We start from the raw sequence: 22,214 nt of genomic DNA, 5'->3' as shown, positions 1-22,214 counted from the left end.
CACATGTACCCCAATGTTCATAGCAGCAATGTCAACAATAGCCAAAACATGGAAAGAGCCTAAATGTCCATCACCTGATGAGCGGATCAAGAAGATGGGGTATAGATACACAAAGGAGTACTACATGGCAATGAGAAAGAATGAAATATGGCCATTTGTAGCAAAGTGGATGGACCTTGAGGGTGTCATGCTATGCGAAATAAGTCAGGCAGAGAAGGACAGATACCATATGTTTGCACTCATAGGTCTAACAGGAAACAGGAGAAACCTAGTGGAGGACCAGGGGGAGGGAAAGAGGGAAAGAGAGTTGGGGAGAGAGAGGGATGCAAAACTTGAGAAACTATTGAATACTGAAAATGAACTGAGGGTTGAAGAAGAAGGGGGAGGGGGGAAAAGAGGTGGTGGTGATGGAGGAGGGCACTTGTGGGGAAGAACACTGAGTGTTGTATGGAAACCAATTTGACAATAAACTATTAATAAGAAAAAAAAGAAGCTAGAAGAAAGACTGAACATGCCAAGTAGACACACAGAATGTTTGAAAAAAAGATCAAACTTCTAATAGTGAAAATTAAAATATCAGAGATTAAAATACAATGAGTGAAATTAATATGAGCAGAGAAGATTAATGACTTGAAGACACGGCAATAGAAATAATCTAAAATTAAACAGAGAGATTTAAAAAAAAAGACTGGAAAAAAATGAACAAAATATTGGTGAGCTATAAAACAAATACAAGTGACCTAATACATGTGTAAGTCTTTAAACAAAAATGGGAGGTAGAAAATGGGTGAGTCAAAACCACAATCATAGTTCAAGATTTCAACATGCCTCTCTTAACAAGAAGAAAGAAAACACTTAAAGACATGGAAGACTGGAACAACATTATTAATCAACTTGACTGCATTGATAATTATTGCATATTAAATCTCCAAACACCAGAACACACAATCTTCTCAAGGGTTCAGATGAAACATTTACCACACAGAAGAGCATATCTTGACCTTAAGATAAGTTTAAATAAATACAAAAAGATTCAAGTCACTTTATATATTAAAGTCCATTATAATGGAATCAAATGAGAAACTAACAATATAAAAATATCTGGAAAATCCCCTAAATATTTTGGCACAAACTAATATACTTCTAAATAATCGATGAATCAAAGAAGAGAGAAAAAGGAAAACCAGAAAATGAGGTGCGACAAGGTGGTTCAGTCAGTTGGGTGTCTGACTTCAGTTCAGGTCATGGTCTCATAGTTCATGGGTTCAAGTCTCATGTCTGGCTCTGTGCTGATAGCTCAGAGCCTAGAGCCTAATTCAGATTTTGTGTTTCCCTCTCATTCTCTCTGTCCCTCTCCTTCCCCATTCTCAAAAATAAATAAACATTAAAAAATATGTTTAAAAGGGTGCCTGGGTGGCTCCGTTGGTTGAGCATCCAACTGTGGCTCAGGTCTGATCTCACTGCTAGTGAGTTTGAGCCCTCATCGGGCTCTATAATGACAGCTCAGAGCCTGGAGCCTGCCTCAGATTCTGTGTCTCCCTGTCTCTCTGTCCCTTCCATATTCGCACTCTGTGTCTCTCTCTCATAAAATAAACATTAAAAAAATTTTTTTAATTAGAAAAAGTTTTTAAAAAAGTGTTTGAACTGAGTGAAAATAGAAACAAAAAAAATTGAAATTTGTGGGACAAGGTTAAATAAAGCAGAGTTTAGAAGGAAATCTGTACACTAAGTGTCTACATTAGAAAAGAAGGAAGGTCCCAAATCAATGGCTTCAGTTTTTCTAAGAAAATAGAAAAAAAGGAGGAAATTACACTCAAAGTGTGCAGAAGAAAGGAAAATATAAAGATCAGAGTAGAAATGAATAAAATAGATAACAGAAAGCAACAAACAAAATAAACAAAAATAAAAATTTGGTTCCTTGAAAAGATTAACAAAATTGACAAACCTTCAACTGAACTGACCAAGAAAAAAAGACAGAAGACTCACATTACTAAAATCAGTAATGATATAGGGAACATCACTACCAACTTTATAGAAATAAAAAGGATTATAAGTGAATATTATGAATAACTGTATGGCAATAAATTAGGTAACTCAGATGAAAGTTAGAACTCATAGAAAGATGTAAACTATTGTAAGTGACTCAAGAAGAAATAGAAAATCTGAATAGATTTATATTTGAAACACATTTTTAAAGATTATTTATTTATTTTGAGGAAGAGAGTACACGAGCAGGGTAGAGGCAGAGCAGGGAGGGAGAGAATCTCAAGCAGGTTCTGTGCTGTCAGCGCAGAGCCCAATGCAGAACTCAAACTCATGAGCCATGAGATCATGATCTGAGCCTAAATCAAGAGTCAGAGGCTTAACCAATTAAAGCACCCAGGTGCCCCTGAATAGATTTATAATAAGACATTGATTTAGTAATTTTTGAAACTTCCCACAAAAGAAAGCCTAGCCCCAGATAGTTTAATTAATAATTTAATGCTATCAAGTATTGAAAGAATTGATACTAATTTTTCATAAACTTTTATCAAAAATAGAAAACACTTCCCAACTCATTCTGCAAGACTAGTATTACCCTAATACCAAAACCAAACAAAGACATCACAAGAAAACTACAGACCAATATCATGTAGGAATACAGACACAAAACTCCTCAACAAAATACTAGCAGCTTAAATCCAGCAACATATTAAAAAGAAAAAAAGTTACACATCAGGACCAAGTGGGATTTATATCAGGAATGCAAAGGTTGGCTTAACATCTGAAAACCAATTCATGTAATATACTATATCAATAGAATAAAGGACAGAAACACATGATCATTTCAACAGACTCATAAAAGTCATTGAGCAAAATTCAACACACTTTCATGATAAAAACACCCCAACAAACTTGGAATAGAAGGGAACTTCCTAAAGTTGCAAAAAGGTATCTATGAAAAATTCAGCTAACATCATAACTAATGGTCAAAAACTGACTGCTTTTTTTCGAAAATCAAGAACAAGCTAAGGATGTTCACTCTTGCCACTGCTGTTCAACATTACATTGGAGGTTCTAGCCAGGGTAACTAGGCAAGAAAAAGAAATAAGAAGGATCCACCTTGGAAAGAGAGAAGTAAAAATATTTCTATTTGCAGATGATATAATCTTGCATATTGAAAATCCCAAGGAATCCACTAAAAAACTAACAGAATAATTGAATTTAGCAAACTGCAAGATCAATATGCAAAACTCAACTGTATTTTTTAAATTTTTATTTGAGAGAGAGAAAAGGTGCACAGGGAGAAGGGAGGAGGGAGAAAGAGAGAGAATGTTAAACAGGCTCCATGCAAAGCCCAACACAGCAGCTCCATCTCACAATGGTGAGATCACGACCTAAGCAGAGATCAAGTCAGATGCTTAACCAACTGAGCCACCCAGGTGCCCCTAAACTGTATTTCTATGCACTAAAATTGAGCAATCCATAAAGAAAATTTAAGATAATTCCATTTACAGCAGCATCAAAAGAACTAAATACTTAGGAATAAATTTAACAAAAGAAATAAAAACATGTGCTCTGAAAACGAAAAATCATTTATGAAAAAATTTTTTAAAAATTAAAAAAAATTTTTTTAACATTTATTCATTTTTGAGAGACAGAGAGAGACATAGCATGAGTGAGTGAGGGGCAGAGACAGAGGGAGACACAGAATCTGAAGCAGTCTCCAGGCTCTGAGCTGTCAGCACAGAACCCAATGCGGGGATCGAACTCATGAACTGTGAGATCATGACCTGAGCCGAAGTTAGTTGCTTAACTGAGCGAGCCACCCAGGAGCCCCAAAAATTTTTAAAAACTTAAATAAATGGAAAGCTATCCCATGTTCATAGATCAAAAGACCTAATACTGTTAAAATGAAAATACTCTCCAAATTCATTACAGACAGATTCAACATGAAACCTATCAAAATCCCACACAGCTTTTTCACAGAAATTTATAAGCTGATCCTAAAAGTAGTACAAAAATAGCCAAACTAGCCAAAAAAATATTGAAAAAAAAAAAGAACATTGGTGGATTAACCCCTCCAAATTTCAAATTTTACTATAAAATTTCATTAATCAAAACAGTGTGGTACTTATATAAGGACAGACATATCGATCTATGAAATAGAATTGAGACTCTAGAAATAAACCCTCATATTTATGGTCAATAAATACTTGAAAGGTGTAAAGATGATTCAATGGAAAGAAAATAGTCTTTTCATAAACAGATTTTGGATGGGTCATTTTCATGTTAAAATCACTTACGACAAAGACAGGACTTTTGTTTGAAATATAACCATTGGTGAGGTATCAAAATGTTCACTGGTGGTGCCTGGATGGCTTGGTCAGTCAGCTGAATATCTAACTCTTGATTTTGGCTCAGGTCATGATCCCAGGTGATAGGTAGGATAGAGCCCTTCATCCAACTCTGCCTTGAGTGTGGAGCCTGCTTGGGTTTCTCTCTCTTTCTCTCTCTCTCTTTCCCTCCCTCCCTCTCTGCTCCCTGCTCATTTTCTCAACCTAAAACTTAAAAAAATTTTTTAAAAAGGTGTTCACTGAATAAATGGAAATGTCCAAGAGTTCTGCAGATAATATTAAATAGGAAAGACAGAGGTGGTATAGGAATGCACCATGAGCCTCTAGGGAGCTTTATTCTCAAAAGAGTTTCTGTTCAACAGTGAAATAATAATCTGGAAATAGTGCTGGGAAACCAAGAGTATACTGACCAAACTTCTTCCTGACATAGAAGAGGAAATAGAATATATATAAAAAGCCTGACATATCATAACAATCATACATGTTAGATGTACAGTGATAACAGTAAAGCATTTTGTACACCATATGCATGCAGTAATTGTTTATTCCCATTCCTTAATTTATATGATGTGATTTTTTTTGTTTTACTACTGTCATTAGTTTTGCAGTCTAAACCTATCTACAATGAATAGCAACCTTTGGTGTAAAGAGGACAACTGAATTACAGTTAGACAGTGAAAATCCAATTTTCTGTAGCTGCCAAATAAAGACACTACTAACCCTCTAGGGCATGATTAAAAAAAATTAAAATTAAAAAGATTCTACATGTGTTCCTTGACAAAGCAAGACTTTTTAGTTCTAACAAAACTTAATATGCCCTGGTAGTTTGAGACTCACCCCCCAATGCAATTAAATTAAATTAAAACCTAAAAGATCTCCAGAAAAGATAATGTTATAGTTTAGTAAAACACGTATTTCAAATTCCATTATCCTTTGTAAAATATACTAAATAACCACTAATATAAATGAAGTTTTAAATTAACCCAAGTTCAAAATTACTTACTTCACTATAATTTGAGAGCAAATAAGGGAGAATTATTACTAATACTAAGCACTTAAAGTCTGTACAATGCACATTATGTTCAACAAAGTAAAAGCTATAGCTCTTTTTTGTATGTAGACATTGGAAAATTCTACATATAGAATAAATAAGTTCATTGGAAAAACAATCAAAAGATTTTATAAAATGATACAGAGAAGAGGTATTTATACTATGTTGTGACATATAGTATGTATACCTATCAATCTAGAAGTTAGTTATATGACCTTATCCCCAAAACGTAGTGATAGGAGTATCTTAAGCCATACTGCTGCCTTAACATCTTATTTATTTATTTACTTATTTTTGAGAGAGCGAGAGTGAGCAAGTATGAGTGGGGTAGGGACAGAGAGAAAGGAAACAGAAAATCCCAAGCAGGCTCCATGCTGTCAGGGGAGAGACTGATGGGAGGCTCGAGCTCACAAACTACAAAATTAGGACTTGAGCTGAAGTCAAGAGTCAGATATTTAGGGGCACCTGGGTGGCTCAGTAGGTTAAGCATCCAGCTTCAGCTCAGGTCATGATCTCACGGTTGGTGGGTTCGAGCCGCACGCTGGGCTCTGTGCTGACAGCTAGCTCAGAGCCTGGAGCCTGCTTCAGATTCTGTGTCTCCCTTTCTCTCTGACCTTCCCCTGCTCGCACTATCTCTCTCTGTCTCTCAAAAATAAGTAAAAAACATTAAAAATTAAAAAAAAAAAGAGTAAGACATTTAACTTACTGAGCCACCCAGGCACTCCCAACCTTAACATCTTTCAAACACTTTGAGGACATAAAAACTTTAAGATGATAATTTTGTGGTGACAATCTTTAATGCTACAGAAACTCTGTAAGAAAGACTTGGGGATAATTTGCATGGAGAAATTTATTTAGTGCCTCATAGTAAATCTTTTACCATGTACTGGAAGAAAATGCAGACAATTATAGATAAAAAAAAGAAGGGTCCTGGCTACCTCTCCTAAGCTGCTTTGTAATAGTTAGACACTATGAAACTATATGCCTCTCACCTTCATTCAGGCACAAGGACCAACACATGAAAATTCTAGTCATCCCCATGATAGAATAATAGGTATCATCTCTTTCTCTCTCTCCCTCCCTCCCTCCCTTTCTCTCTCTCTCTCTCTCTCTCTCTCTCTCTCTCTCTCTCTCTCTCCCCCTCTCTCTCTCTCTCACACACACACACACACACACACACACACACACACACACACACACACAAATAACTAAAACTACTTCTGCCTCTCAGAGACTGGTTTATTATTTTATTAATTCTCAATTTGCAAAATTCACCTCTACCTAGAACTCTGGCCCCAGATCTTCCAATGGTTAAGTCTGCATAATACAGATCCTAGCTCAAAGGGCACTTCTCAGACAGACTTTCTTCTCTGATCACTCCAACTATGGGAGTCCCCAAGTGGACTACTACCACCAGTCAGTATCATTCCCATTGTCCTACTTACCACTCATAAGGCACCATATCTTACTATTCATCAAATTGATTACTGATTCTCTTCCCCTACAAGAATACATACATGAGAACTGAGATACTGTTCATCTTGTTCACTTGTCCCTGGTGCCTACAAGAATGCCTGACATATAATAAATGTTCAAAAAATATTTAGTAAATAAACCAATTAACTTTTAGATAGGGAAGAATGAGTGACTAAGTGGACTCTGGCTATTCCTATGCATAAACTCCCTTTCTCTTTTGGAGTTGTTACTTTGATTTCTACAGTCATCATCACCATCATAGCAGCACCCCAGGAATATACAGTGTTACGTTTAAAACTCTGGTTCTGATTTAAAGAAAAAAAAAACAACAACAAGCTTTCAGTATCTACCCTTTAGCACTACATCACAAATGAATACTTTTTTTAACTTTTTTCTTTTACTAAATACACAAGGAAAATAATAATAAAGTGACTATAGAATTATACATATTCACCTTAAAGAGTTGGTTGATTACCATATCTTTACATTTTAGTCCTCTTAGCTACCTATATGTCTTTAATATGGAAGTGCTATTATAAAACGTAGTACATAGAAACTCATCCAACTAACTTGGAAGGAAGGGAAGGGAAGGGAATAGATGGAAGGAAGGAAGGAAGGAAGCAAGGAAGGAAGGAAACGGAGAGAGAAATGAAAAGACTGTTCTGTTATTTCCAAATGATCCTCATTGCCAGGTCTGGGTTCCACTCTGAAAGAAAATTTCAGCCATCTCTCACCACTCACCTGTCTGGTGCTTTTTCCTCTTGAGTAAGTACTACAAGTCATGCAGCTTCCCATCTCCAAATTTTTCCTAATAGATTGCCCTCCTCCAACCCTGGTGGCTAAGTCCAGTTTACCTTTTCTGTTTTTTGTTTTTTTGTTTTTACATTTATTTACTTTTGAGAGACAGAGTACGAGTGGGGAAGGGGCAGAGAGAGAGAGGGAGACACAGAATCTGAAGCAGGCTCCAGGCTCTGAGCTGGCTGTCAGCACAGAGCCCAATGCAGGGCTCAAACCCACGACCTGTGAGATCATGACCTTAGCCAAAGTCAGACTCTTAACCAACTGAGCCACACAGGCGCCCCAGTCCAGTTCACCTTTTAAAGTTAGCTGAGGAGTAAACCTCTTCCAAGAAGTTTTCCCTAATTTTCCCACAACGTTAGGTGCTCCTCCTCATATATTATAATCAGCTGTCTCTGAGACTGTTTTCCCCCTTAGAATAGTATTTAAAATTTTTTTTTAAAATATTTATTTTTGTGACAGAGAGACAGAGACAGAGACAGATCATGAGCAGGGGAGAGGCAGAGAGAGAGACACACACACACACAGACTCTGAATCAGGCTCCAGGCTCTGAGCTGTCAGCACAAATCCCAACATGGGGCTCGAATTCATAAACTGCAAAATCATGACCTGAGCTGAAGTCAGACACTTAACCAACTGAGCTACCCTGGCTCCCCAGAATAGTATTTTTGAAGATGGAGATTATCTCTTACACATCATCATATTCCAAATGTCTTAGCAAAGTGTCTAGCATCCGGTAAGCACTCAATACATGATGGTTGGATGGTTGGATACCATCCTTCTACTAGAAACCGCAGGACTAGGAAGATTAATAGACTAAATAATGTCATTCTTCAAGTGAGACACCATCCCCTAAGAAAAGGTCCTTATCCTCTATCAGCACTTACTATAGTAAAAAATTAACTTACCAGAACCAGAATACCAAAAATACAGAACAATGAAAATCATTCTTTCTCAAGTGAAACTTCTACAGACTGTAAAGATCTATTAGAGTAGGTAGATTTGAATGTAGTATCATTGACATTTCCTGAAGTTAGGGCTACAAATTAATTTTTTAAATCCATTAATCTACCCCACTCAACCTCACTCACTCTTTCTGAACTTACTACTTAACTTTAGTCATACTCTGTACATGTTACTCAGATCAAATGGCTCTCTATATTTTCTTTCAGTATATTTTGATTGCTAAATCTATTACCCTTCCTCAGTGCTTTGCATTCCTTAGTATTTATACAATTTAGATATCTATGCTCAACCCAGGTAAAGAAAAACAGAAATAATTTGAAAGTTAATGTGCCAGAGATCAGTGAACATATAATACATATAGTGGGGGGAAATGTATATTTAATATACATAAATGAAAATTATTAATGACTTAAAGATAATTTGGGGGTTATTGCTGATCGTTTTCTTTTGAGGTAAAATAAAAGAATTAAGAATTTCAAAAGAATTAAAATCAGAAAAAGCCATGGTCAAATGAATGTCTAAGTACTGAACTTAGATATTGATTGTGTAACTCTGCAATATGCTATCTATTTTATAAAAGGCAGATATATTCAAATTGGATTTTCCTCCTTAGGAAGCTTATTATTTTCTAATAATCACTAAATGATATATATTTTTACTTTTCTAATTTCTTCTCTTGTTCCTTTGATAAATAATACCTATGAACAAATATGAATCAATTTCATATCTTAAATTTTATACCCCATGAAAAATATGATTTGTCTAGAATACTTTATATGTGTTCTAGACAAACCAACTACTAAGAACACATTAAATGTGAGTAAACTCTATCATTCACTTCATTAATATATAATTTTTTAGAACTATTGAACTTTTAACTTTATTTTCAAGTTTACTTAGAAATGTGAGTTCACACGGAACAAACACACAAGGTAACATCATTACTGGCCAATTCTGAAAATCAACAATATCCTTTACACTGAGACATGATGAGACCTTGTATATAATTTATTGTCATTCCAATGATATTTCTCAGACAAATTTTAAATCGTTTCATTGGTTTTTTTATCAAGAAAGAAAATAGCTCTAGATTCTTTTGAAAAACAGCTTTCCTAAAATGAAATAGTATAAAAAATAGAGCAAAAAAATACCCAATTCATAAATTATGGAGACTCTCAATTTTAGAAAAGAATGACATAAATCTAACATTCATTGACCTATTGTTCATATCATCTCCACATGAGGCAAATTTCTAACCAAGGACCTTGTCTTATAGCAAATAATCAAATCAAACCACATCATGTCATCTTTTTCATTCATACATATTTGCACAATTTTTATTTCTAAGATAATGCCTCACCAAGAGGAAATCTCATTTTGTTTAGTGATAGAATGTAATTTCCTGGGAACTGCTATTTCTAAAATCTCTCTTTAATGAATTCTTTACTGATTTTGTAACTTACATATGGTTAAAAGAAAAATTCTATTTTTTTGTAAACATGATTCGTTTTTTTTTGTAGAAAGAATAAGCTTTCTTTCTTTACAAAAATAAAAGTAGCCATTATCTCTGATTTGCTGAAATTTAGAAGACAGAAAAAGTGCCTTGATTTGTCTCTTAGAATTAAAATGGGTGTGATCAAAGTTTTGATTATCTAGGAATATATATTAAATACATGAAAATATAGACATTCAGAGTTCAGAGACTGGGAATCTCAACTCAACTCTTTGAAAAGCCTCAATACTAAAAGTAACCTTTAAAGGATTCCAACCAACAAAAGCATCTTTAATATGTGCAGGTTGAACCTTCCTCAAATTTTCTCCTAGGTAATTAACTGCATGTAAAATGAGAAATCAAATTAGAGAGATAAATAAGCAATATTACAGCATGAAAAAAATGGCAGTTAATAGTAGAGGGAAGACAAAGAACTGTTGAAATACAAAGAAGATCTGAAGATACATATCAAACCATCTATTGGTGAAAGGATAAGATATTGAAGATCTACTTCAAAGTAATCCATGCCCAGGGGAGAATCAAATGAGGGGTATAAAAGAGACAGGTTTGGTCGTGTGTTGATTATGGAAGCCAGGTGACAGATAAAGAGTGTCTGTCACAGTATTCTCTCTACTTTTATATATACTTGAAAACTTTGCTAATAATACAAATACAATAACAAAAACAAACATGGAATTATAAACCAATAATAGTCCCTGAAGATATCAATTAGTGATGAACAATCTCAAAATGCCCAAATTCGAAAGCCTTATTTCTGTTGCCATCTTATATGATTTCTCCATCAAATGACACTGCCTCACACCTTTTCTTAAACTCTGTTGTCTTTTGTTTCCCACATTTTCTGACTCCCTTCCTCTCAATCTCTTTAGCTGGATCATCTGTCTTCATGCCTCCAAAGTTTGGAGATACTCAAAGTTCTTGTATTTTCAAACTTTATGGACAATCACAAGGTATTAATTACAACTATATGCCAATGACCCCTCACATTGCCATTTTCCACCTCCATGTCTCAGCAGTATGAGAAGTATATTTCCAGTGCTATATGTTGGAATATATTCACCACTTGGTAAATTTTACTATATCCTCTCCTTAGCTGTAGATGAGCACTTTCTACGTTGCCTCATATATCCATATAGATCACCTACTAATACCTCAAATTCACTATGTAAGTTTGAAAAGAACCCCAATTCATTGTCTTGTTTCATATTTCTTCACCCAAAGCAGTAGCTCTCCCCTTAGCTTTTTAGTTTCTGCAAATGGTACCAAATCAACTAGTTGTCAAACTCATGCTTGTCGGGCCCTCTCTTTCTTCTTATCCTTTCAATTCTATTCTTTTCTATTGTTATTGCTACAAGACTCCAGCTCTCATCACCTCTTTGCTGGTACTACTGCCAAGGCTTCCTAACTGGTTTTCTCTCCTCTGGTTTCTTCTAATTCCAATCCATTACATAGAGTTGCCAGATTAATATTCCTGAAGACTGTCTCTCTAAAGATTTCACTTCCCTGCTCAAAAATCTTTGATGGGTCCCCTCTGCCTAGTAAACAAATCTGAATTCTCTATCCAGATAGTCAATGCCCTTTAAATGACCTAAGCTCCAAACTGAACTCTGATGGTATTTATTTAGCCCTCTATAAAGAAAATGTACTCTTTTCCTTCTGCTACCTAGTAATAGCTAATTTAACGTAGGTCTTATTTCTCCCCAATATTTATTGGTTGTCTGAGGGCAAGGACTCTATCTTGGTACCTCCTCACAGAAAATAACACAATGTTTGTGAAGGAAGGAAAATAAAACTTCAGAATAAAACCCAATTAAATTTAGGCTACAAAATAGTATTTTAAGTCCTTTTCCTACAGAGATAGTCTTTCCAGAATGTGTACAGAGAATAAAAACTATTTATTACCTGTTATTACATTTATATCTGGGTACTGGTTTTCACACAGACCAACAGCTTTGCTATCTCTCTCAAAAGCCTCTCGAAGCTCTTTCTTGACTGCTGCCGAACCACATAATCGGTACAGGCCTACTACCTAGAAATAAAATTATGGCCACATTATGGTAAATTTGATAAAGAGAAAATATAATAGCACAAAATGTTTAAGTCATGTGAACTTGATAATCAAATATGTTCTGATGACATTTAATTAAAAATACCTCAAAGAGCTTTTGAAATCTCACCATAGACTATATTCATCAGTTTAATAACATTCTATTCTATCATTAAATTCAGACAATGTACTATGATTTCTATAGTGCTATCTTAAGATACAAGCCCTTTCCTTTAGTCTTATATGCTCAACCAGTATTTCCAAACCCCAAGGTCATGCCTTTTCACATCTTTTTCCTGAACTGAAGAAATGCAGCACAGTGGTTAAACAAGTATTTGGGATTCTATAAAGTCACACTCTATAACTCCTTGCTTAGTGAACTTGGGCAAATTATTTAATCTCTTTAAATTCAAGTTTATTTATCCATAAAAAAGTAATATAATTGGAATAAAATTCCAGTACACTATTTGTGTGAAGTTATCTTTTTAGAAGAAAAAAAAAGATCCTCAAGAAGAAATGACGTTTTTTAACTTACTAAAAAGAGGAAATTCAATTAAAATATTATATTAAAACCAAAATTAAACCTTCAGTTCAAAATGTACATAAGATGTACAGATACCATTCACCCTACACTAAAAAGATTCATATTTTAGACACAGTTTATACATGAGATAAAATACTATGTCTTAGGAAGTTCACCATAAATTCACTGAGAAGAAATCAACATTGTATCTGTAAAGAGAAAACATGCCTGATTAAACAGTTTTTTAAAAAAAATAAATCTTTAAGAAATTAAGAAATATAAGTGGTTGTTGACTATATTTCCACATCAAAGACCGTTTAGGATGCCAAATCACCTTGAATTAAAGGAAGTTATAAAGAAATTATTTCAAGACAAATAAAGTAAAAACAAACAGTGAGGATCCCCAAAGATTTAACCCGGAATCACTTTAAAATCTTATAAACAATCTAGAAGAAAGGAGTACCCAAATGAAATTTCCAGGTGTATTTATGATACAAACCTCTCCAAGTCATTAAATAACTGATAGAATACAGAAGGTAGGTCTTGATACAGGAAAATGTTGCTAATGGATATAGAGAAATGTTATCCAAAATAGTTGAGATGATAAGCTATTAAGTATTAATTGGAAGATAGTAAGGAAACTACAACTATTTCTAAGAGAAGGAAATGCAAGGTGCTTCTACATTCACATAATATGGGATCGACATAATATGGGAAACTAAGAAATGTGCTGAGAAGGAAATTTCCTACTCTTATACAAATTAATAGTGCATTTGCATTGAGAATAGCATGTCCTATGTTGGTCACATCATCACAAGACATGGTAGAACCACAGATGATCCAGAAAATGAAACTAAAATATTAAACAGGATCAAAGAAAATGCTATCATATTAGAAGAAACTAGTTTGAGTAGAGCCCTTTTGGTGTAGGCACACTTAAGTGTCACAAAATCCCATAATAAAGATGTAGCCCCTTGAACTTGAGAAGAGTGAACCTAGAACAAGTTAAAGAAAGCAATGCTTCAATAGTAAGTAGTAAATTAATGGTAACATGTTATCCACAAAGCTGAAAATACAAGTGAAATTTTTAAAGGTGAATGAAAGAAGCTATCTCTAATATAGAGATTTCAAGGAAAGGACACTTTAGGATATACCCCTAACTTCAGAGGCTGACTTCAAAGTCACTTCAAGTACAAGCTTGATGCCCTGATCAGAGATAGAATCTGTACTGGATAAACCAGGAGTATGATTTCCATCGTAATTTTTCCCATTGAAAGCAGGGGATAGGTGGCAATAGCCTTCAAAGCATTTGGAAGATGCCACAAACTATTTTTATATGACTGTTAAAACCTAATGCTCATGATAACAAACACAAGAATAATTACTGACTAAAAATGTCAATAAAATTTAAGCAGTATCCTAGTCTGTAAAATATAGACACAATGAACCTCTTTCTCTGGCAGGATGGGGGAGAGAGAGAAAAAGCAAAAGAAACAAAACAAACCAAAAAAAGACGTTTAAAAACTGCAGTTCTAAATGTACTATAAATTTTACTTTTTAGTTCATAGGAAATAATTCTTTATTAAAATGCCTATTTCTAAACTTTAAATATAGAAATAAAAAGCAATGCTAAAAATATTTTGTTGGTATTTAAAATAAATTACAACAGTCTTATTAGCTATAAAGAAGAGAAATGCTCAAAGACTACTGGGGATGTAACAAAGCAATCAGTTGCAAGAGACACTCACTAGCCAAATTTGGGATAATTTAAGCTTCAAAGAATAATGACTGTAATTGATTGTAACAAATTGAATAAATAAAAACTCATGAGGGGCACCTGAGTGGCTCAGTCGGTTAAGCCTCTGACTTCAGCTCAGGTCATGATCTCACATTCATGGGTTTGAGCCCTGCGTCGGGCTCTGTGCTGACAGCTCAGAGCCTGAAGCCTGCTTCTGATTCTGGTCTCCCTCTCTCTCTGCCCCTCCCTGATCATGCTCTGTCTCTCTCTGTCTCAAAAATAAATAAAAAACATTTTTAAAAAATTATAAAATAAAAAACTTATAAAAAATTAAGTCTCATATATCCATTCTTTATAAAATATTTCAGAAAATAGATTGTAAAAGTACAGTGCTATTTGGGTTATTTTAAAATTCAGTTGTGAACGTTTGTTTAATAATTTTGAAATTGGCCTAATATCTAACCTTTTTACATGCTGCCTGAAAAAAAAGAGGGGGGAGGAAAACAGAGAACCTTAAGAAAAAGTAACTGGACGGAAAGTTGGACTGGAAACTAAAAGCCTTACTCTCATATAGAAAATATAAACTCAATCTGAATAATATATCTGAGAAGAGGTTTCAAACGTTCAGATGCTGTAGCTCTTACCTTCAGGAAACTACCGCACCTACATTTATAGATGTGAGCAAGTAAGATCCACAGAGATTAAGTGACTTGCCCAACATCACACAGTTAATTAATAATGGAGGAGGAACCAGTACCCAAGTTTCCTGCATCTTAATACAAAACCCCCCTAACTTAACAACTGTTCCTGTAGTGTCCACATCAGGTTCAAGGTGAGTTATTTTAAACTCTTTTCTACACATATAGAAATCATAATTCCGATTTATTGATATTTACCCTTGATGTTTTTAATCAATGTCATAAATTCTGATAGCATTAAAGCAGAAATACCTCAGAACATACCAATTTTAGGCTTTCTTTTTGAACTTAAACAATTACTTGTACCTCATTAATATCCTCAATGATATGCTGTTTCCCATTGTCATAGTCAACATGTATTAATGAAAAAAAGATAAGGTCTATAACTGGTTAACATTATATATCTTCTTATATATAACACCAGGTTTTTCGTTTGTTTTAATGGGCTGCTTTTACATTTTATTTTATTTTATTACTTTTTCAGTTAAAAGGAAAAAAGTATGAGACATGTTCTTATTAGTAGGACTTCTCATCCTCCACACTATCCCAAAGTTCAGAGACAAATACGCTTGTGCTTCCTGGAGAGCGGGATAAGGGAGAGTAGGGAATAAGGGCAGGGAGTAGTTTTAGGAGTAGGGCAGGGTTTTAAGATTCACTGTTGGAACTGTGTACCACGGGAATGTCAAACCATGCAGAAACAGTCCTTAAATGAATTAGTCTTTGCCTATGGCAGCCCTGACTTTTCCTAGGAATGCCACTGTAAAGCAATCCTGATACCTAGGTATAAAACCCACGCAACTCGGCATCACAACATAAATTGTGGAACCATATAGCATGGTTTCAATTGCTCATGGACAACATAGGTGAAGATGTGAATTATATCTTAAACAATAATGAAATAAAAATTAAAAATAGGAATGAGAAAATGTCTAACTTGGATTTTTCAAACCTTACCTTGAATTGCTTCCCCCAAGAACTACTATAAATTTAATTAAGGTAGATAAAAATACACCAGGATGTAGTAGAGAAACTGAAATAATACCTGACAGCCTCTCTTTTCAATTTCCAGAACGCATTTATGTATCAGGAGTGGCACCATCAGTCCTGTATTTTCCTTCTCTACAACTTTTCGAATGTCAACACCAAATATCACTGGTTCTCGATTTATATCCAGTCCATGAAGAGAATTCTCCCACTGTTCCAGAAGAGTCACTTTCACATAAATAAGACCTCTAGGCTCAAGTTTGACAGCCAACTGATGTGTCTTTGTCACCCTGAATAAGGTGGGGAGTACAACAGTTCCGTGACAACACACTCGGTTTTTTCTTGGAGTCGGTTCCCAACTGAATACTACTAATTTCAAATGCTGTGCATTTTCAATTTCTATGTTGAAAGTATGATCCATGTCTAAAAATGTTGTCCGACATGTGAGCAAAGCCGTTCTTGCTTTGTTTACTGAATCTACCTGAATTGCACAAAAGACATCTTTTGAATCTATCCGAGGCGGTTTTAAATCCTCAGCCCCATAGAAATGCACACTCATGAGCCCAGATATGTACTGGAAGCATTTAGGTTGATCAGAAAAACTATAATGTCTAAAAGCATCAATGTCTATTTCACTCTTGCTGCAACTATTTGGAATTATTTCTTTTCCCTTTCCAAACTTATTGTCAGATCTGTGTTTGCTAGATTTAGTTATAAGTTCAGGCGAATCTCCATCACTGAGGTAACCACCTTTGCAGGAATACTTAGAACTCACAGATGTTTTCTTCTGGTAGCTGTGCTGAGAAGATACACTGGTATCCAGATGGTACCGACTTATGACATTCCTCTTGGCAGCCGTGGTTGTGTTCCCAGAAGGTAGAATATCAGCATGATGAATCTCTCGACAGGTACATTTAGACAAGGAAGGAGTATTATCTGGACTGTTCAAAGTTCCTTTAACACTCAGTTTTCGGCTGAGTTCTGGCAACCTTTTCATTTTCATGGAAAGTTTCCTCACAGTCCGTGGAGATTTTATTTTATCGGGGAAAGACCAGTTAATTGAACTGCTTTTTTTCACAGGGCTAGGGCTTAGAGAAGATGATTCGGTAGCTCCCAATTCAGTCTTATTTGTAGCAGCAAGGATCCCAGGACCTTTAAAAAAAAATAAGATATTATAAGGTGATATGTTTTGATTCCTACTTTATAAATCATCAACTAAACAAACTCTCACATGGACAGAAATTTCTCCCTTGTTTCACCTCATTGGGGAGATTTAGTTAGTTACAAGTGTAGGTAAATCTCCATTACCACCTTCAAACACAGTATCAAGGATTTCCAGGGGTGCCTGGATGGCTCAGTCGAGGGAGCAGGTGACTCTTGACCTTGGGATTGTGAGTTTTAGCCTCATGCTGAGTATAAAGATTACATAAAAATAAAATCCCCTAAAAGGGGGGGAGGGGAATTTCCAAATGGCTTACAGTAGAAAGAAGCATCTCTAGCTCCATCTTCCTTTCCATCCTAAAGGTTTGGAGGAAGGGTAATTACAGATTCCTTTTAAATCTTTCCCACTGCAATATACTTCAGGAAATAAGTTATTTTATAACCATAAACAGTGGATATCAGAGGAAACTAGGAAAGCTTCCTATCTTGATATGTTTATCTTGGCATATTAACACATGTTTATATTAACATATTACCTATTTGAGTGTTTATTTAGAAATCCTACTCTAATTTTAAAAAGAAAAAAGAAATCCTACTCTAATAAAAGAACATTTCTTCTGTTTATACTTTTCTAAAAACTAAATTTTATCATATAGTAGTGCTGGGTTTTTTTTTAAGTTAAAAACAAAATAAGCTTAGTATTATTTTTATTATTATTATTATTTTAAGTAGGCTTGATGTCCAATGCAGAGATCAACATGGGACTTGAACTCATGACCCTGAGATCAAGACCTGGAGCTGAAATCAAGTCAGATGCTTAATTAACTGAGCCACCTAGGCACCTCAAAAACCAAACAAATTTATAATTTTGGCAACTAAAGCCCTTCCTCCTTCTAATGTTCCATCAAAACATACCACGGAAGATTATACACAGAATGAACCATAGTTAATGAAGAATAACTGACTACTGGGGCGCCTGCATGGCTTAGTTGGTTAAGCTTCTGACTTTGGCTCAAGTTATGATCTTATGGTTTGTGAGTTCAAGCCCTGCATCAGGCTCTATGCTGACAGCTCAGAGCCTGGAGCCTGCTCTGGATTCTGTGTCTCACTTTTCCCTCTCACCCTCCTCTGCTCGTGTCCTGTCTCTCTCTTCCTCTCTCAAAAATAAATAAACATTAAAATTTTTTAAAGATAACTGAATATTGAATATCATAAAACTAACTGAAATTTTTAAAACTATAAAGACATTTTTTATTTTATTATTTATATACAATAATTTCCTAGAACTTCAAATGCTAAATTAGGGCCTTTCCTTGCAAATTTGATATATTAAATAACAGTACAGAGATATAAATAAGTTTTGTTATATTCTCAGTTTTCATGAAGAGTAAAGCATTGAAATGTTTTTTATTTTTCTCCACATGAAAATAGCTTTTTTTCCCTGAATGTCAAAATTATCCAGGTTTAAAATAAAGAGTTTTTAAGAGGCGCCTGGGTGGCTCAGTCGGTTAAGCATCTGGCGTCCACTCAGGTCATGATCTCATAGTTCATGGGTTTGAGCCCGCGTCAGGCTCTGTGCTGACAGCTAGCTCAGAGCCTGGAGCCTGCTTCAAAATCTGTATCTCCCTCTCTCTCTGACCCAGCCCGCTCCCCCCTCCTGACCACTACTGCTCGCACTGTCTCTCAAAAAAAAAATTTTTTTAATATTAAAAAATTTTTAAGAAAGAGTTCTTAAAAGATACAAAGAAATACAAATAACCTAAACTGTGCTATTAAGAGATTGGTCATTATAAATACTGAGGTGAAAATAATATTCAAAATAGTTTAACATTAAATTGTTAATATTTATAACACTAGCCAACATTTAATTGAGCTAGACAAAGTATGAAAAATTAATTTAACACTTAGTATACACAGATCCTCATTTAATTCTTGAAATAGCCCTCTGAGTTAGGACCCACAAGCATCCCATTCTCCAGATAAAGACCTCATGCACAGAGCTGTCTGATTTGTTTGCGATCACAAAGTAGGTAAGTGGCAGAAACAGGCACAATTCAAACCTAAGCATAGGCCTTCACACCCTGTATTTTTAAATACTACACTTTAGAGCACTTCCGTCTTTCTAAACATTTTTCTGAGTTTGGATGCATCAGGCTCTCTGCTGTCAGCCCAGAGCCCACTTTGGATCCTCTGTCGCCCTCTCTCTCTGCCCCTCACCCTCACCCCTCTCTTTCTGTCTCTCTCCCTCTCAAAAATAAACATTTTTTTTTAAAGTTAAAATATTCCATTTGAACTTAAACTTTCTTTTTAAGTTTAATTATTTTGAGAGAGAGAGAAGGGAGGAAAGAGAAGGAAAGAGAGAATCCCAAGCAAGCTGCACGCTCACAAACTGTGAGATCATGACCTGAGCCGAAATCAAGAGTCGGACACTTAACCCAATTAACTGACTGGCCCAGGTGCCCCTCAACCTTAAACTTTCAATCTCCAGTTAAAAAAAAAAATGTATAGACTGACTAATCAATTTTATTTTAAAGTTTGAAACTGTTCCTATTTAAGTGTTTAAACTAATAAAGCAAAATGAAAATATGTAAGTTTAAACTGTTTCTTTAAAGAAACAATTTAGGGGTGCCTGGCTCAATAGAGCATGTGACTCTTGATCTCAGGGTTAAGCCTAGAGTTTACTTAAAAAAAAAAAAAGAATGAAACAATCTATGATTTCAATTATTTAAAATTTAATTTTTCATACTTCCTCTAACTATTCCTTATAAAGATCTCTAAGGACCCTAATATCAAGGCTACTCTATGAAACACTATATTTTGCAATTAAAATGACAAAAAAGGATTACTTCATTTCAGAAATCAATAGATAAAATGACCTTTCTTTTAAAGTATTAATATAATCACCCTCCACCCCTCTTTATGTGTCCTAATGACAAAGTGGTTTCTTTATAGAGAAAGGTCTATTTTAAGTATGCCTGCTGGGCTTTTCTGGTAAGTAACTAATAAGAAATGGAGTATTTGATAAATCAGACAAAGCATTCCCTTGTACTGTAAATTGTAGTACAATTCTATTAATTTACTGGCCTAGAACATTCTATAGTAATCAGAGTCTTGCTATAGTCTAGTCTATTTTGTGGTGGCTAAAAAAGCTATCCAGCATATTAAATTGCTCTAGATTTGTAATTAAAGTATTAAGGAGTTAATTTAACATTCTGACTTCTTTTACATATCATACATTAAATATTCTTACTGAAGTCTAATTATTAAAATAAAATATTGTTTATGTTAGCAATTTCTACTTCAGACAAGACTGAATTTATTAAAATAAAATGCTTTGCTTTTATAAAATCCAAGACTTGAAATATTACCAAATTCAGTAATTGCTTAAGATTAAGCCAAAATTATACTAATCAAATCACAGACTAGCTATACAGAGAAGTTACAAAATGAAAGTCTTTATAAATCCATAAACTAGGCTATAGAATCAAGTGAAACTGGCACACTTCTTCAGCACCTAGAACAGTAACTGGCACAGAGCAGAAATCGAGTGTTCAAAGAATAAATGAATTAATCAACCAACTCATTGTTAGTTGCCTATAAATTGGCAAACCTTTTAGGAAATATAATATAGTAATTACCTATAGTAGTTACCACCCATAAAAACCCAGTAATGATAACTAGTAACTAATCCTAATAAAGCAAAATAGATCATGATAATGATCACTCCACTAGTTTAGAAACAATCTATTAACCTCCAACATAACCAGTCAGATAGATTACGATACATCAACCCAATTAAATACTATAAAACTGGTAAACAATAATGTTAATCTACCTGTAACAATACAAGATGAAGACATCAAGTGAAAATATCAAAAACCAAAAACAGGGGCACCTGGGGAGCTCAGTCAGTTAAGTAACTGACTCTTGATTTCGGCTCAGGTCATGATGTCCAGTCGTGCGACTGAGCCCCAAGCCTTCAAGCTGGGATTCTCTCTCTCCCTCCCTTTCCCTCTGCCCCTCCCCTGGACACCAAGGTGTGAAAGAAGGGGTGCGCTCTCCCTCTCGAACTAAAAAAAAAAAAAAAAAAAAACAGACTGCTATGATTGCAACTGCTAAAAGATACATATACATATGGGCCTTAATAAACAAAAAAATAAGCCATAATTGTGTCTGAATGATTAAAACACTGTCAATGACATTAAATATACTTACGCTTTCCTATATCTTGATCAGAAAATTATTTCAAAATTCAACAGTTCTCTACGCCTATTTCTCAACAGCTGTTTTTTGTGTGTTTTTTAAATGTTTATTTTAAGAGCGAGAGAGAGCTGCCTGCGCGAGAGAGCGTATCACGCAGGAGAGAGGGGGAGGGGCAGACAGAGGGGGAAAGAGAATCCCAAGCAGGATCCACGCTTAGTGTGGGGCTCAATTTCACAACCCTGAGATCATGACCTGAGCCAAAATCAATAGTCAGATGCTTAACCAACTGAGCCACCCAGGCACCCCTCAACAACTCTCTGTTAATATTGCTAAAAAAAAAAAAAAAGATCACTTTAGGTAAATTTTCTGATGAAACTAAAACAAAATGATGACATATAAAACTGTGTAAATACTTCCTTTAGTCAACTTAGAACTGTCTTATTATATTTTAATAAGATGTTAAAAAGAATAGCAGTGAGAAAGGAGACATAAATGACCGAAGTATTTTCAAGTTTTATTTTGTTTTGTTTTGATAAATATCTGTTAGTCTTTCTAGGTTCACAATTTGCCACAAACATAAAATCATAAAGTTTGAAGACAGTAACTTAAATCAAAATATGTGTAACTTTACAGACACTGGTTTTCTAACTTCGCTCTTATTCTTATGCTCTCTTGCCTTTCCTGCACCATTCAAACCCATCACTCTCTCCATACTCCT

At 34.8% G+C, this 22,214-nt stretch overlaps 1 protein-coding gene across 1 annotated transcript in view; it reads right to left on the bottom strand.

Moving 5' to 3' along the window:
* The window catches only part of SYDE2 (synapse defective Rho GTPase homolog 2), a 55,519-nt gene that overhangs the window by 19,302 nt on the left and 14,003 nt on the right, over nt 1-22,214 (bottom strand). Inside the window, exons 3-4 of the mRNA XM_029948072.1 lie at nt 16,191-17,284; nt 12,045-12,171 (exon numbers count right to left, since the gene is read on the bottom strand). Of these exons, the coding sequence (XP_029803932.1) occupies nt 12,045-12,171; nt 16,191-17,284 (1,221 nt within the window). The remainder of the gene's footprint in view (nt 1-12,044; nt 12,172-16,190; nt 17,285-22,214) is intronic.

The sequence above is a fragment of the Suricata suricatta genome, chromosome 8 (genome assembly GCF_006229205.1).
Source record: "Suricata suricatta isolate VVHF042 chromosome 8, meerkat_22Aug2017_6uvM2_HiC, whole genome shotgun sequence".
NCBI lineage: Eukaryota > Metazoa > Chordata > Mammalia > Carnivora > Herpestidae > Suricata > Suricata suricatta.
This window is presented reverse-complemented; position numbering and strand designations above follow the sequence as displayed.